Source organism: Echinops telfairi, unplaced genomic scaffold, assembly GCF_000313985.2.
Source record: "Echinops telfairi isolate 266 unplaced genomic scaffold, ASM31398v2 ScPeMD7_7424;HRSCAF=8462, whole genome shotgun sequence".
In the NCBI taxonomy this organism is placed as follows: Eukaryota; Metazoa; Chordata; class Mammalia; order Afrosoricida; family Tenrecidae; genus Echinops; species Echinops telfairi.
In genome coordinates, this window is record NW_022111324.1 from 20098415 (window position 1) to 20116449 (window position 18035).

Genomic DNA, 18035 nt, shown 5'->3' on the forward strand with positions numbered 1-18035 from the left:
CATAGATTTCAAGACTAGCCAGAGTCAGAGAGGAGAGGGGACAGGACATGCCAAGGAGGATGCCCCGATGGGAACCTGAAACAACTCCAGCTTCGTGCCAGGTCCAGTGAGATGTGGTATTGGCAGTTGAAGTTCTTTAGGATTCTTGTAATTAAGACACAGCCTGTCTTCCCCTGTGAATGAGGAGAAATGGAAGAAAGTGAGGGTACCACATTTACAGTTCCTATGACGGAACTTTTCTGTTTTCCTTGAGCCCCTGAGAGCAACATAGTCTGTGACACTAGGTGGCACAGCTAGCCTTTCTAAAAATCTAGTCTTTGGTAGAAATGTCAAGATTTTTGGAAACCATTCTTTGTGCTATGATAAAGATTGGTTTCTATCTCCTAGAAATTCATGACTTCCCCCATAGACTCTGGATTTCCCTTTGCTCTCTCGTGTGCTGGTTCCTTTGTCAGTGTGCTTGTGTGGTGCCTCGGGTGCCCGGGACCAGGCAGCACACGGTGAGTCGGGCCGCTCTACAGCACCGAGCAGTCTGTGCGGCACTCCCACAATTTGTCCACCAAACCTACTATTGCCCTTTTGGCAAATAACAATTTAACTACAATTTAGATTTAGCCTTTTGAGGTTTTTTTGGCAGCTCCTTTTACCTTCCTCTAAAACACTAAAGCATAATTGTTGTGCGTTTTTTATTTGATCACTATCTCTTAAATCCCTCTATCCTTAAGCTCTGCCTCCCATACGCAGGCCTCTCTTTTTTTGTTAAGCAAATCGTCTGTTATACCAGATATGTGATTTTTAACTTCAGTGAAATTATTCCATTTTTACTTTTATAATGTATTAACTTGCTTTTTAAAAACTCAACAGTGTGAACTGAGATTTGTCCATGTGGTTGGCTGTACCTCAGCTGGAGAGTATTCTGTTTGCATGTATTGCAGTTTATTCAATATGCTGTCACGTGGGTAGTATCCACATTTCTGGGGCTGTCAGCACTGCTCCATCAGCATTTTGCCATGAGCCTCCCGGTGCTCTTGTGAGAGCTGAGTTCATACGAGAGCAGACCTGCTGAGTTACAGAGTTATGCTCAACTCTCTGGTTCCCAAACTGCTGGTTAAACTAATGCACATACCATACCCACCAGCACCGTGCCAAGGCACTGGGTGCTCCCAATCCTTGTCATCTCTTGACATTGTCAGAATTTTTCATTACCACCCCTGGTTGGTGTAAAATGTCACCTTTCATTGAATCTGGTGACAATAACTATCTTTTCTATATTGACCATTCAGCTTTTCTCTCCTGAAATACCCAGTTATGATCTTTGTACAGACTCCTAATACGATGTTGGTCTTTTATTGATACTTTAGGAGTTCTGTATTTAATTCTCACTTACTAGTTCTCTGCTAATGTCCTTTGCATACCTCTTCCTATTTGTACAGCCTTGTCTTATCACCATGACCATGTTAGTCTTTTGATGTAATCATTCTGAATGTCGATATACTATAGTCAGATTGCTACATTTACTTAATGTGTGATCAATGGAATTTATTAGTTGGGTTTAACACAAGAGTATTTAATCCTACTGCAGCAAATTATTATATTTCACATGTATCATTGTATTCATGCTATTTTTCATCTCTTCCTCCCCTTTTAAAAATCCTCAGAAACTGTATGAGCTGAATAACCTCCATGCGCTTATGGCAGTGGTGTCCGGCTTACAAAGTGCCCCAATTTTCAGGTTGACCAAAACGTGGGCGGTGAGTACCCCTCCTAAGTTAACAAAAGGTTAAACTTCCCGTTGGAAGGACAGTTAAGTGCTTCTTTGGTATATTTTGGTAAGGTTAGCATTGTGACAATCAGGGAGGCTTTTTAAAAGTTACTTTCCACCCTGCCCTTTGAGGGCTTGCGTTTTTGCTCTTGAACCCTTTGCCCGGTTGCCAAGTCCTTCTGGACAGGGCCGCTCTCTGTCTTGGAGGCTCCTACTTGTAACTGACGGCACCTCATCGACAGCACAGCAGCACTTCCTGCTCAGTGATGGGAAATCACGACCACTCAAAAGTAGGACTTAGCCATGTGAAGATTATGCTTTGGGGAAGTTTAAGGAGGCTCTAAATTGTAAGTTTCCCCCAAATTGACAGGGTTAGATATTCAGTAATTTTCAGTCAGCCACTCACTTAGGTATTTTCCTTAGGGGTTATTGAGAAACTGAGTGTTAACCGGGCACTGTGTAATGGTGCTCTGTCTTCCTCGCATTGGGCCCTGCCACCAGAACAAGGGCATGGTGGAGCATCTGACCTCTGCACACGTGTACCTTTTTAAATCTGAGTGCAGACACTGGCCTCAAACTTTCCGGATTGTTTCCATGTAGGCTCTATATGAGAAACATTGCAGACTCAACGGAAATTGTCCATCTTTCATGTTATTCCTTAACCTTAGGGAGAAGTGAATTTGTGTTGAAATTCTGTGAAAAGGATTCATGTGTTAAGATGGGATTGACTTTTTAAAACTTTTTAAGTTACTAAAATATAGGTTTGTTTTCATTAGCTTGACAGATGTTTCTCATGAAAACGAGTCAGTTTCTACATGGGAAGAATGTTCGGGTGGCAGAGCTTGTGAACCCTGTAACAGCCCATTTATTGTGTGGAAGCACCTGGGCGAAAGGTGCTTTTTAATAATATGGCCTTATCCATTTTCCTTAAAAGCGTAATTTCTTGGGGAAATGGAAATGATTATACAGTTAAGAAATCTTATCTTTAAAATTTTAGGGGAAAGACTGCTCTGATTTGTGAATGAGATATGATTTCCTCAGTTTTTCTTTTCCTTGAAAATATTTGCATCAGTTCCTCAGATATTTGCACAAAATATAATATTGTTTAGTAACAGCTCTGCTGTTAATATGAATAAAATTTTTGGTGTTTGGGTTCAATTTTAAATGATTCTTTACTGTGCCAAACACTATCTGTTGGCACACAGTTGAGAACAGGATAGGCAAAGTCGTGTGCTCTGTGTTCTCTGTCATAAATTGTGACCGTGCTCTGAAGGAAAACAAAGCAGAGTAACTGGAATAGAGAGGCAAACAGGGCAGTACTGTTATACACAATGTCGTCACAGAATCTCTGATAGTGGCAGTTGGGTAAAAGAAAGACCTGGAGGAAGTGAGGGACCCTGTCGCGCCTCTTTGGGAGAGCTGAGTTCCGAGCAGAATGAGTGGCAAGGACAAAGGCAGTGTCCGCGGGGTGATACAAGGTAGCGCATGGACAGAAGAACAGGTATCTGACGCGGCAGGCCTAGATTCCCAGCTGGGGATAGGTACAGATTTTTTAGATAAGATTTCAAAAGCTCAGGCAACGAAAGGAGAAGGATACATTTTTAGAATTTCTGTCCATCAAACATTATCTTCAGAATCACTGAAGGGAGGCCACAGTGTAAAGGGAATAACATAACAGCTAAGGAATTTGTGTATAATACATATATACTTATTTTTAAGAGCTCTCTATATATATGCATACACATACATACATACATACATACATCAGGAACTCCTACAAAGCAAAAAGAAAAAGGCTAATAGAAATGATCAGACCTAGCATATTTGTGCAAACAGCACACAATTACGGATGCTGTGCAGACCATGCAACCCCTCCATTAGTTTCTTACAGACATTATTTGCATATGTGAAAACATGTTATAGGTAGCAAGCAGACATTGGTATCTAACATTGAGCATGCTAATCATGGGAGTTGAAGGAAGGGACCTCTAGGGGAAATGGTGAGACCGCCGTTTCAGATCATGGGTAAGTTCTCTAAAATGTTAAAGCAAAAGATGCCGTAAAAATCATGTTTTGAAAAGGAAGAGCCGCTATTCAGACATTTTTCTGATAGAAATTATCTGAAGGTAATGTGCATGCTGGAGTTCTTGAAAACAGGTTCTCACGTCAGTCCCAACTGCATTAGCTGTAATCCTGGAAACAGTTGTGGATTAACTTCCAGGATACACGGCCCTGCTATTTGCCAAATGACCGCCTTTACCTCCTTGCCCTCATCTTTAGTCCTTAAACTTGCCAGTTCATTCTGGAGGAGAGTCTATAATTATATAACTGGAAGTGGTTTTGCCTTCTCTAAAACAGCACTGGAATTTTTGGGCTTAAATAAGCTAAAATTTTATTACATAAAATAATGTACGATTACTAGGATTACATACTAGCTTCAGAGATCTAAAGAAAAAAATTTTTTCAGAGTATTTAGAATTATTCAAAAAGGTATATTTTTTGGATTTTAGATCTTATTCCTTTCTGACATGAGTGGATCCTCCCTGTGCTCTCCTTGTACGCCCCTTCATCTCCAGTGACCGCAGAGGCACAGAACTGCTGCCTGGAAGCCTCTGGACCGCCCATTAACCTTGTCAGAAATCCAGACAGTGCAGGGACTCACTGGGCTCTGCGGTCACGCTAGGCCCTGCCACGATGGAGTTTGTCAAGAAAAGGTGTTATTTCTTAATGCTTGAGCTAAATCTCTGAGGGACAAAAGGCCAATCGATCACAATAACAGTACATGGGTGTCTGAGCCGAATATGAACATAATATTTCTTTTAAATGGTGAAAATGACTAAGAAAATTGCTTAGTTATCTAAAATGGCTGAGGTGAGAACTAGGATATATTATATAATTTACTTAGGAAGTTAGTCATTTCATTTACAAATGAAATATTGGGCTCCTCATTTTAGTAGACCTGTCTGATTTGGTTTTATTTATGTCCTATCAAAATGTAATGAAGGTATTGTGAATTCAAATACACAAGAGTTTCAACTTCACTTCAGGAGAAATAATCTTTTGCTTCCATTAGGTAGCATTTGTAAGTAACGTACTTTTCTGTTTTTGTTTGTCTGTTTTAGTTATTAAGTCGAAAAGATAAAACTACCTTTGAAAAATTAGAATATGTAATGAGCAAAGAAGATAACTACAAAAGACTCAGAGAATATATCAGTAGCTTAAAGATGACACCTTGCATTCCCTATTTAGGTGAGTCACATCACGGTATTCCTTATGCCTTGTCTTTGCTCTGACTTAATCAGCAATTGATCTGAAATTCAAATTTTTTCTTTAAGTATGTACTCTTTAAGTAAATTACTGAAAGATTGTTGAGCCAAAGAAAATTGGCCAAAGTAAATTATTGTAATTACCTGGGAAAATGTATTTTTATACTAAATTAGCCTCTGTCCTTAAAGTTTTCTTATAGACTTATAATTTTCCACAAACAAAAACCATATGGTAAGACTGTAAGTTCCAGCGATTGTAGCTATTCATGGAATGAAACAGTAGTTTGTAATGAAACGTATACAACAAAATATTGTATTGTAACTAAAACCGATCAGGTCGTGTGTTGAATTTACTTTCAGCACTGTGATGAAGTCTTACTTTATGTGATTGGCATTGATTCGTTAGAGTCACTGGCAGGTTCTGATTGACCACATTATATGCTATAGCTGTGTGTGTAATCATCTGTATCACATGTACTTATCATGCCAAAATACATGCTTCACTTGCTTTCCTCGTACATGTATTTAAGTAACATAATATAGCCTTCCAACTCAATCCTGCAGCATCGCTCTCTCTCAAATAAATTACACTCACCTCAAAAATGAAAATGAAAAAGAATCCCAGACAACCTGTAGCAGAGGGGGCTTCTCAGCTGGGAGTGGAACTGAACTGAGCCAGTCTGAAGCCCAGAGATAATGAAGTCAACCCTGATGGCCCATTTGAAACTTGCAATAGGTATCATTCAGTCCTCATCTGAATTTCCTGGGAGTTGATGATAAATATTAATTCTCCCTGAATAACAACAGGCTCTCGCTTTGTCTTCTACATTTCTGGCTTATGTTTCATTGACCCCTCTTGTAAATTGTTTCTTCTAAAAGTGTCAGTCCATTTTTACTCTGCCCTCTCACTTGGAATGGTCTCGTCCAGTTTTTTTTCCCCATTTATCAACAAATGGCTTCAAAATCTAGACCCAAACTCATGGCCGTTGAGTTGATTCTGACTCTTAGTGACTCTATCAGACAAAATAGAACTGTCTCTTTGGGTTTCCCGAGCTTTAAGCCTTTACAGAAGCAGATGGCCTCACCTTTCTTCTGTGGGGTGAATGCTGGGTTTGAACCTCTAACTTGTGATTAGCAGCTCAGTGTGCTCGACATATTTATTCATTGTATATTAGCAATCTCAGCTCTTAAGCTTCAGGAGGACAGGAACTATGTTTAATGTTAGTTCCTGGGGCTTAGTAACACTTTAGGTACCAAATACTACTGCATGTTCAGAGGTAAATTCATTACCTTTCCTCTAAACCTGATCATTTTTCTTAATCATTTTATTTGGGGACTTCCTTGCTCTGCTCCTCTTGCTGTTCTGTTGCACATCCTTAGTGTTTTGCTTTGGTGTGGGGGGTCAGATCAGGTGCAATTCCCACACTGTCTCCAGTGTTGTCCCCTGTAGGGCTATGGGTCAGTGAGGTTCATCATGTCTCATAGTGGGGCTGGCCCTATGGTCTTCTGTGTGCTTTGGCTGCCCTGAGCAGGAATATTGTCCTCAGGGCCTGCTGGGCCAGGATGTGCTCCACTCTCTCTCTCTCCCCCTTCATTTCTCCTGTGTGCTCTGATCAGACATGTCCCTCTCCCTGAGCTGTAGCTTCAGTGCTGTCCTCTGAAGTGAATTCTTCTGTGGGGAGGGGCGGCTATCCAGGTAGCTGGGATTGGGCCCGGCCCCTCAGACCTGTACGGTAAACCCTGGTCTTCTTTCCACACTCGGTCTCCCAATGACCACATCTATTTTCTCCATTACTGGTGGCACAGGGGTTCAAGCTCCCCCATGGCTCTGCGGCAGGAAGGTTTGTTTTATCTGCTCCCGGAAAGATGTACAGATTTGGAGACCTATGTAAGGGCAACATGAGTTGGAATCAGTTTGATGGCAGTGTGTTTGGGCATTAAACTAAAAACCTGGGATTTTGTTTCATAGCAAACGTTGAAATTAAATCTTAATTAAATTTTAATGAGCCTCCCAAAACATAGCTAGGATACGTGAGCAGATCTCTTTTTTTCAACCCTTTCACTGCTTGACTTCGATTGTAGACTGCCCCCGATCATCAATACTAAAGTGTTTTGAAGAATGAAGATTTGACAAGAGCTTAGATCCCATTAATAGTTACATTTTTTCACATTTTGTTTTCCTTTGAAATAAATTTAGATTGTAGTTTTTAGTATAACTGATCCTGATAACAGAATCCTTTCCCATTCATATGGAAAGAAGCCTAGTGCAATTGCTTAATCATTTCCGTATTTCCTAGGCCAGAACTTACCCTGGAGACATTTGGAAAACAATACCCATCATACAGATTTTTTTTTAAAGACTGAATATTTGATTTTATTTCAAAATGATAAATAAATTGCGGCAGAGTTGTGACCATGTTGTCAAATTCTTGGCTTCTATTTAATTAGTTGTGTGTAAGTGTACATAAGTTACATCAACTACCCTTTGTTCATTGTGTCTCCGAAAGCTCTAATGGAAATAATATATCAACCAAAATCTTCTTTTGTACTGAGAGACTGGTAAAAGGTTGGTCATCTGTTTCTTAGCATGAGAGATACGGTCCATACTAACCTCTCCTAAAAATAATGATCAAAACTAACCATTCTGTGTGAATGTGTGGGAGTTTAAACACTGACAGAATTCTTATTTTGATGCCCTCAGAATTCTCTGTAATTTAATGTGTATTAAATTTTAAGAAGTACAAAATGTTTTCTCGACCTCCAGCTCATCATCTGTTGAAAAATTCTCTCTTCTGTTGGTTTGCGTTCAAGGTAAAAATTAGTCAGCCTAGACAATACAGTGAAAGATTCTTAGAAGAAGGGTAAAAACATTTGTCTGGAGCCGGAGAATTTGGCAAATCTCAAGGAAAAATTGTTTTATAGGAGAATTACTACTCTAAGTCTGAAAATCATTAGCAGTACTCATTTGTTCTTGTCACTGGAGAATAATCTTAAGGGGTCTGTTGAAGAATTTGGCATGGAAAGTTTTGCTTTGCTGCAGAAAGAAAAATAGAACCCTGTGGAAAAATAATATAGTTGTATGAAACACAAATTCTCTCATGCATTTTCTTGCCTCTTTTCTGCTTTCTCCATGTACTGGGAAGGTGCAGTAGCTCAACCAGTGTAAGATGCTTTCTTGGGGAAAGACAGCATGTTTTTAAAACTACAGAATTAAGCCAGTGGTTGTAGTTCTCTGTGTTGTTTCCTATGGAGTAGTGGCAGAATGTTAGAGAAGTTTTTGCAAAACTCCTAGCCCTTCTGTAGGAAATGTGCTATATATACTCGAGTATAAACCGACCCGAATATCCGCTGAGGTACCTAATTTACCACAAAACTGCATTTAAAAATGTGCTGAAAAACTTGGCTTATACAAGAGTATAGACAGTAGATAAGCTGTTTTGATATACTTACGTTTGATGTCGCCTCACTCTTTTAGACTGCACTGCCCCCTGGAACTACCCCCCCCCCCCAGCAATATATAATGTTCAATGTGGTATCCCAAAATTTAGTAATAGGACCTTTTTTTCCAGAAGTGAAATGTAATAAAACTGCCCTTACCGTGATGCTTCTTAATAATCTGTCTCTGCCTCTGCAGAATGTAAATGCTTATTTACCTTGGTTTAGGGCTTTATTCTTAGTATCTAGATTCCCATTAGGCACTTAAGGAATAGTTGATGGCAGAATTATTTAAGTCCTCTCTTTACTGTGCTTTGCATTGTTCCAGTGACATATATAAATTGCTCAAGGTAACTTTGTTTCCATTTTTTTATATGAACCCAATGAATTTGTCTCTGTGGACTTAATTTTCTGCCCACCCCAGTTTTCTTTCTGGTGCACCCTCCATGGAACCTCTAAAAATCCCCTTGCCATGTAGTTGATGCCGACTCATAGAAGCCCTCCAGGACAGGGAAGAACGGCCCTGTCGATTTCCGAGGCTCTAACTCTTCACAGGAGTAGAAGCGTTTCTTTCCTGAGGAGCGGCTGGAGGTTTCAAATGGCTGACCTTGCAGCCAGGGCTGTTAGCCATCCAGCTCACCAGTGTCTGCTAAACTTAAATGGGCTTCGTCCCTGGCTCACGGAACTTGTCTCCTCATTGTGACGGTTCGGGTTGATAGCAATACCTAAGGAGGAACTCCCCATCTAGTTGCTTCCTGCCCCGGGTGGTGGCCCACGGGGCAGTGTTGACCCCCCACGGGTTTCCAAGGCGGCCATCTCCAGAAGCAGACCTCCAATCTTCCTCCTGCCAGGTGGCTGCGCTTCCACCGGTCACTCGGTTGAACCACCGGGACTCAGTCCTTAAAGGCATCTCCTGAATGAGCTCTCCTGCGGGCGTGGCAGCAGTGCATCCTCTTGACTTTGCTTTGTCTCTGGGGTTGGTGATAGCCTCGCCAGAGTGGATGGAATTTTAACAGCGCGCCTCAACTTAACAAGTCTTCAGAATTTTATCTGCTCCTTTTACTCAGTGCCTTTTACCTAAAATTGAAATGTTGGATAGATACCTATCTCATTAGAATACAAATTCCATTCCATTGGTTTTAGAAATGGCTGACCTATGTGCAAATATGAAAAACAAAACAAAAAAAAACAGTAGCTTCCTGTTCACGTTTCTACAGAGATGATTTCAACAAAGCTGCAGGCTTTCTGCACCTCTCTCGGGCGTTTATCTTCTCCATTAGTCGAAGTTTATTTACCAAGTTTCTGACAACTGTCCGTGAAAATACCTGCCGTTCAAAACATGTCATTGGCTTTCACGTCTTGAGAGCTCGTTTTCTTCCACTTCCCTGTGCCTGGTTTGGTGGTTTGGTTCGAGGGTCCCGTGCACACAGGGTTTGCTTTTCCCTGTTCTGCTAGTGAGGTTCTGTGTTGTATTCCGAATCAGCAATTTCAGCATGTTTAGTCATTGAGTTCTGGAGCCTCTGACCTAATGGCAGCTAGCCCTGGCATTCTCTTTAGCCAAAATTGCATCCCCGCCTTCCATGACCTCATTTCTATATACATTTTTTAATATGTTTAAAATTCCTCTAAAATTCTCTCCTGGTCTGTGGGGTAATTTCTAAAGGTGAGTATTCTCAAACAGCCAGGAAGGGGAGCTGCCTTGCTTTCGCTGCCATGTTCTTAGTTTTTTCTAAGAGCCTACCCGATCTTGAGAAAAACAGAGTAGCAGCTGTACATATCTGAACTCCGTCGTCACAAACAGAATCACATTCCTTCCCCCAGTTCCCAGAGCTTTACACGGAGTGTGTGCGAATGTTGATAGCTCGGCCATCGTGTTTTGTTGTTGTTTTCTTTCCGGCAAATCTTAACAGGCACCCTGATAGGAGGGAGCTTCAAAAAGTTAATGGAAAATTCCCATTATCTTTCACCTCTGTTTTTCACAGACTTTCTGAGCCCCTTTCATGTTAACTTTAATAATTAACATTTAGTCTACTCTTAATCTTATATGCCCAAACTATACTCGACATAAATGATAATAAACAATGTTTTGGGAGGATAGTAGATATTATATTATTTGTATCTTGCAGGTCAAGAAACCGTCTAGGGAGTTTAAATCACATGTAGTAAAAATACGTATCATTCAAAGAAAGCATTTATGGATTTATATTCATATTTGGGGAATCTGTAGTTAGATGAAAAAAACTGGTTCATTCTTTCCGTCTTTCCTGTCACTAAATATAGAATTACAGTCTAATATTCCAGTGTACAATTTATTTACCCCACTTACAAAAATTGAAAAGTTAACTTTTATTTCTAGGTTGGGTTTTTTTGTTTGTTTTTTTGAGAAGTAGTGTGGCAGTGTAAGTGGAATTATTGTTTTCTTACAAGGTTAATCTTTCACAGATGATAAAAGACTGAAGATTTCTTTCGGTATAATATTTTAAAGACTTCTGATAGCACAGTGATTAAGAACTCGACTGTGAACTGAAAGTTTAGTAGTTCCAGCCCACCAGCAGTTCCACAATAGAAAAGACGTGGTGATCGTTCCCATAGAGATTTCAACTTGGGAAACCATTCTGTGGGTCAGTTCTCCTGCCACACAGGGAAACGTGTCAGGAAGCAACTTTACAGCTGTGGGTTTGATTTTGCTGTTTTACTCAAGGAAAGGTGCCATGCTAGACAATGCAGGCTATGCATAGATGTGTAGTAATGATGGTAATGGCTAGTCTACTAGTACATTATTCGTAATAATGTATAGCATACATTCCCAAACTGACTTGACCTACTGCCCCCTTAAATAAAAACATTATGCTGTGCTGCCCTGACTACTGAAAACATTTGAACTACCAGAATCTAGGACAAAGTGCAGGAAGATGCTTTTGCAGTCCCCCTGGTTCGTGCCAGTGTCCACTAGAGGGGTGGGATCACCCACTTTGGGGAACATTGGACTACCCAAGGCCGTCTGTCCTTAAGCTGCTGAGATATAGAAAAAATCTGACAATTTCTAAAGTTGTTTTACTTTCACCTGTAACATCTGTAAAGTTTTCTTACCCACTGCCCCCTACCTCCAGATAGTAAGAACTAAGGTATCCGGGAAGGGTGGGGAAGCTGATATATCAAGGAGTCCTAGTGGCACAGTGGTTAAAGCACCCCGCTGCTAACGGGGCCATTCTACTCTGCCTGACAGCATTTCTCTTAGTCAGGTTTGGCGGCAGTGGGTTTGATTTGGTTTGGTTTTATTCATAAATAAGCTTAGAATTAAGAGTCGGGTCCATAAAATCTTTAGCCTTCTAAATAGTCTGAACTCTTATAAATTAGTAATTGGCGGATTTCATAACCAAAATGCATTTCAGGAGATTATTGTCACAATCAGATTTAATTATGTGACAAGGACAAATTCAATTGGAAATAACTTTTATTCAATGCAAAATGTATTTTCTACTGGCAAAATTGGAGTTTTCTCTCTAATTTCCTGTCTAGATATTTATAAATAAAATATACTGGTTGGTTGAACTCTTAAAAATTATTTTTCCCCCTGAAAATTCAGACAATCTTAAAACGCTTTTAAATAAGTTGTTAAGTACCAAGAGCCATGTATTCCATTTTGATTTAAAATAAAACTAATACTTGTTTTACATTGTCGCAGATATTTACATTCTAGAAACAAGCTTTACCTGTTGATAAAGTTTCCAAAATTACTAGGATGTAGAAACAAATAATCTTCCGCAGGGTATTGAAGGAAGAGGAAGCAGCATTTATACATCCCTTTTATAGTTACAGTGAAATCCATTTTAAAAACTATCTGTCAAATTGCAGGCAATAATATACATGTAACATTTACATTTCTAAGAACTGGAAAGTGCAGTTCCAGGTCAAATTGGAAGACTGTCTCTTTAGTCAATGGGCTTGATCATCATCCGCACTGCTCTCAAGGAATAGGACCCGCCTCTGTATTCGGCCCAGAAAATCCCGTCTTGGTGCTTGCTTCTGTAGTGGCCGCCTCTGTACCACACGCCGTTTAAGTTAGAATGGGCACAAGCATTGTACCACCAGCCTCCTTTATGAAAGTGGGCGCAGTTGCCTTAGAGGGGAAAACGTAGATGTCAGAATAAGGTTTATTCCAAACATGGTTCTCAGCAAACCGCTGACAACTTGTTCTGCCAGTGTAGCAACTTCTCTTCTTGATCTCAGTCACCCACATCTTAGCGTGCTTTCTCATGGGCTCTCCGTGACTCGCCTTTGGATTACTTGTACAATGCATGTGTGTGAGAAGGGTGGCCAGCGAGCGAGTGCCAAGACGATGTGCTCCTACCCCAGACTGCCAAAGAGCTTGACTCCTCCCCCTTTTATTCTTGTGTTTCCTTCTCCATAGTGATTCCTGCTGCCCCTTACCAACCAGGTCTGCCTCATCCCCTGTGGCTCATTACTTTCTCACTCCCTCTCTTGGAAGTTGACGCAGCTTCACCTGACACATCATTTTGTCTCCTCTTGCTCAAGTGAAAGCCCAAAGCCTGCACCGCCCTAACCCCGGCCCTTCCCAGCCCTTGGTTTCCGAGTACTCACCTGTATACATGTCTTTATCTCTGTCCAGTGTTGTGAACTGTTTGCCATTGTGCCACATCAGAGAATCCCCTGCATTGCCCTGGTAAGTGCCCAGACGCAGTCTATAGAATTCACTTTCAGGTTCCAGGCGAAAGCTGCTGTATTCTGCATAGACTTTTTTATCACTCCAATCTTCTAATTCAATCAGCAGCTTGTAATTATCTTGATTGCTAAGCATATAGATATTTTCCAGTCCAAGCCAGTATTCTCCATCAATGTTCCCAAACCCTTTCTGTTAATAAACAAAAGCCATCAGATTGTAAGAAAATGGAGAGATATTACAACATTAAGGTAGTGGTCATTTAAATGGTGATAAAAGCTTCCATTTCAGTTGGTCACCTGCTCTTTTCAAAAGCCTCCCCCAAATCACATTTTTTTTCTTTTGCTCTCTCTTCATAGAGCAGCATCTATTTGCCTGGCTAGTTTTCGAACTTGTCAGAGCTACTGAAAACATGAGCCAACCAACCAACCCCAAGTGTCTCTCATACAAAGCACCTTTTTTTTTCTTTTTCTAAAAATATATGGATACACGGTCCCCATCATAGCCAAACAGAAAGGATATCGAGCACATTGTTATGGCTACTCATTAAAAATCCTAGTACTGTTGGGAGGTTTCATTAGTAATTTAAACTGTTGAATTTAAGGTTGATGATTTGAAGTATAAACTGCCACCTAATTTACCCCCTTAAAAAATAAAATCATAGGATTTATTTTTAGAATAGCTCTATTAAGATCAGATTAGTAAATTAAAGGTCACTGCTCAATAGTCTTATAAGTATTCCCTTTGAAAATATCTAATGTTTAAAATAAATTGAAAAACATGAACCTATTTAGTAAGCACTTGGCACTGCATATGTACAACAAAATACAGGGTCTGTAAACTTAACACTGTAGCTCCATCTTGTTAGGGGCTGTGCTGAGGGTTTGTTCCCTGACTCAGTCATGGTAGTTCTGAGATTTACACAACTCTTAGGGATGCATCAAATGCTCACATTTTAGCTGCCAATAACATTTCGCCTAATAGTGAGTAGACACATTACTTTATCATTTTATATGGGGAATTAACCATCTAGGAAATACAGATGAAAAAAATAATAAACATCTTAAAAATAGAAACTAAACAAATATAAAGACAAGTGAAATAGAAAGTAAGTCAAGCACTTTTCATCAAGCTGGTAGAAACGTCACCTAAACTTCACTACTAATACACTCTGTTAAATGTAATTCCTCAGGATAGACAAAGCTCTCAGGAACAGTAGTGAGAGTAGCGATATCATAAGGGCAGGGGGGAGGGGGACAAAGGGGGAACCCATCATAAGGTTGGATATATAGCCCGCTCCCCACCCCAAGGGGACGGATGACAGAAATTTGGGTGAAGGGAGAGAACGGACAGTGTAAGATACGAAATAATAATAACAATATATAATTGATCAAGGATTCACAAGGGTGGGATGGTGGTGGAGGGAGGAGAAAAAAGACGACCTTATACCAAGGACTAAAGTAGAAAATGTTTTGGAAATGATGATGGCAACATATGTACAAATATGCTAGATACAGTTGATATATGGAATATTAAAAGAGCTGTAAGAGCCCCTAATAAAATGATTTATAAATAAATAAATGTAATTCTTAATAAAATTGACTGAGATTTTATTTAAGAATATATATATTTTTAATTTTATTAGGGGCTCATACAACTCTTATCACAATCCATGCATACATCAGTTGTGTAAAGCACATTTGTACATTCATTACCCTCATCATTTTCAAAACATTTCCTCTCAAAACATTAAGCCCCTGGCATCAGCTCCTCACTTTTCCCCCTCCTTCCCTGCTCCCCTCTCCCTCATGAACCCTTGATAATTTATAAATTATTATTTTGTCATATCTTGCCCTGTCTGACATCTCTCTTCACCCACTTTTCTGTTGTCCGTCCCCTAGGGAGGAGGTCATATGTAGATCCTTGTTACCAGTTCCCCGTTTCCAACCCACCCTCCCTCCACCTTCCTGGTATCGACACACGCACCACTGGTCTTGAAGGGATCATCTGTCCTGGATTCCCTGTGTTTCCAGTTCCTATCTGTCCCAGTGTACATCCTCTGGTCTAGCCAGATTTGTAAGGTAGAACTGGGATCATGATAGTAGGGGAGGAGGAAGCATTTAGGAACTAGAGGAAAGTTGTATGTTTCATCTTGGCTACATTGCACCCAGACTGGCTCGTCTCCTCCCCGCGACCTTTCCATAAGGGGATGTCCAATTGCCTACAGGTGAGCTCTGGGTCTCCACTCCACATTCCCCCCCTCATGATAAGATTTTTGGTTCTGATGATACCTGATCCCTTCGATACCTCGTGATTGCACAGGCTGGTGTGCTTTTTCCATGTGGGCTTTGTTGCTTCTGAACTAGATGGCCACTTGTTTATTTTTGAGCCTTTAAGACCCCAGATGCTATATCTTTTGATAGCCAGGCACCATAAGCTTTCTTCACCACATTTGCTTATTCACCCACTTTTGTCTTCAGCGATTGTGTCAGGAAGGTGAGTATCATAGAATGCCAGTTTAATAGAACAAAGTATTCTTGCATTGAGGGAGTACTTGAGTGGGAGGCCCAATGTCCATCTGCTACCTTAATACCAAACCTATAAATATATGCACATAGATCTATTTCCCCATCATGTACATGCCTTTATTTAGACCTCTAAAATGCCCTTTGCCCCCGAGCTCTGTCCTATTTCCTTTGACTTTCCTCTTGTCCCACTATCATGCTCAGTCTTCATTTGGGTTTCAGTAATTCTTCTTGGTTACATTACCCTTGATCATCCCTTACCAGGCCTCCAAAACCCTCCTCACCACCAATTTAGATCACTTGTTGTTTCCTTGTCCCTGGGTTTGTTAACACCACTCACTACCTTTAAGAATCTTAATTTTATCCCCTCTCTCAGCTTTTGTTAAATTGTGGAAATTTACACCACTCATATGATTAGCATGACCAACATCAAAGTTAATAGTAAGAGCTCTGAGGGGCTCTCGTGCTGCATCACCCTAACATCTGCTGTCATAACCTGAGATGTGGTGGCAGCGTGTTTATCAGAGGTGAGGACTAAATTTGTCCAGGAAAGGAGGTCCTTTTCTTGAAGTTTGTTCACTATACCGCTTAAATATGCTTGATGGCAGATTGCATCAGGTACATAGGCAAACAGAAATCATGGGTCTTAGAGAATGTGACTAAGCGCAGTCTCTGCAGTCAACAACTGAATCCCCCAGAGGGCAAGAGGGCATTTTAAAGTACATTTTTCATTTTTTTTCATTTTTAACCCTAAAATTTTTACTTCAAGTCTAGAAATGAGGATTATATTTTGACAAATATAGATGACGGAAAGTGCAGTTGTTTAAAAGAAACTCTGTATTGTGTCTTATTAACCTAGAGTGGATCTGTTGTCAAAGCTTCTCTGCTCTACCCCCACGTTTGAACCATTGATTTACCTTATAGTTTTCCCAGTTTCTGAAGAAGTTGACAGAGCCGTCTGTTCTTTTCTGAATGATGGTCCAACCCCCGGGTTCCAAACTGTTCTCACACCATAACTGCATTGCTCCGTTGCTGTTTTCAGGTTTAATCATATAAATCCCACTGACCGGATGTCCAGCCTCTTTGGCTTGCTGACAGTCTTTGAATGGTCCTGTGGTTTAAATATCACTGATTACTGGGACACTTAATATGAAAGAGCCATATGAAAGCAGTCTTAATCCAGAGCTTTACTTTGTATCTTTCTTTACAGTTGCCAGTTTTTATTCATTGCTTACAACAATTTATGAAGGTTAAAATAAAAGATTTAAATGCATAATTACAGCAGGCCTATTACCTGAAACACGAACTTACTTCACTTTTTTTAAGCCTTTGTGCACATGCGTTTACCGTCCTAGCACGCGTAGAAAGTGGGAATCTGTCTTTTTAGTGTAGCAGTCTTATCCACGGGGCTGTAGCTTCCATTCTCGCTATCTCCAGTAGCTGTATTCATAGTCCTTCAAGGTGGTATATTAATGTTTATTGAGTCATTGAACCTTTATCTGGATTTTACTGCTTTAAAGAACACTGCAGCGTGTCTTTATTCTCATTGCCTCAACTTCTTGACATTATCTTGGACAAAGGGCCCGGACAAAGGGCCCTGAGCCGTGCAGCAGGCTGCTGTCCTGCTGCTCCATGGCAGGAAGATGGGACGTCTGTGCCGGTCAAGGTTTACAGCCTCGGAAACCCTTCTCTGCCCCATGGAATCACTCTGAGTCAGAATCATCTCGATGGCAGTGGATATGGGTATCTCGGACATTGTAGAGGTGTGTGTGTGTGTGTGTGTGTGTGTGTTCATTTTATTGGGGACTCGTACTGCTCTTACCACAATCCACACATCCATCTATTGTGTCAAGCACATTTGTACATTTGTTACCATCATCATTTTCCAAACATTTTCTTTGTACTTGAGCCCTTGGTATCAGCTTCTCGTTTTTTTCCCTTCCCTCACCCCTCCTTGAACCCTTGATAATTTATAAATTAGTATTATTTTTTCATGTCTTACACTGACCGATGTCTTCCTTCACCCACTTTTCTGTTGTCCGTCCTCCTGGGAGGGGGCTATAGGTAGATCATTGCGATTGGTTCCCCTTATCTCCCCCACCTTCACCTTCTCCTCCTGGTATGGCTACTTTCAATATTGGTCCTAAGGAATTTACTTGTCTTGGATTCCCTGTGTTTCCAGCTCTTATCTGTACCAGTGTACATGCTCTGGTCTAGCCAGATGTGTAAGGTAGAATTGGGGTCATGATTTGGCGGTGGGGGGCAGGGGGAGGAAGCATTGAAGAACTAGAGGAAAGTTGTATGTTTCATCAGTGCTATACTGCACCCTGGCTGGCTGGTCTCCTCCCCGAGACCCTTCTGTAAGG

General features: G+C 40.6%; 2 protein-coding genes across 3 annotated transcripts in view; one reads left to right on the forward strand and one right to left on the reverse strand.

The window, feature by feature from the left end:
• Positions 1-18035, forward strand: part of RALGPS2 (Ral GEF with PH domain and SH3 binding motif 2) — a 99011-nt gene that overhangs the window by 21191 nt on the left and 59785 nt on the right. For both annotated transcript variants that reach the window (XM_045297959.1, XM_045297960.1), the window contains exons 4-5: positions 1659-1751; positions 4885-5011. In XM_045297959.1, coding sequence (XP_045153894.1) covers positions 1659-1751; positions 4885-5011 — 220 coding nt within the window. The remainder of the gene's footprint in view (positions 1-1658; positions 1752-4884; positions 5012-18035) is intronic.
• Positions 11900-18035, reverse strand: part of ANGPTL1 (angiopoietin like 1) — a 22333-nt gene continuing 16197 nt past the window's right edge. Inside the window, exons 3-5 of the mRNA XM_004706710.2 lie at positions 16587-16780; positions 13066-13336; positions 11900-12583 (exon numbers count right to left, since the gene is read on the reverse strand). Coding sequence (XP_004706767.1) covers positions 12396-12583; positions 13066-13336; positions 16587-16780 — 653 coding nt within the window. The 3' untranslated portion in view covers positions 11900-12395. The remainder of the gene's footprint in view (positions 12584-13065; positions 13337-16586; positions 16781-18035) is intronic.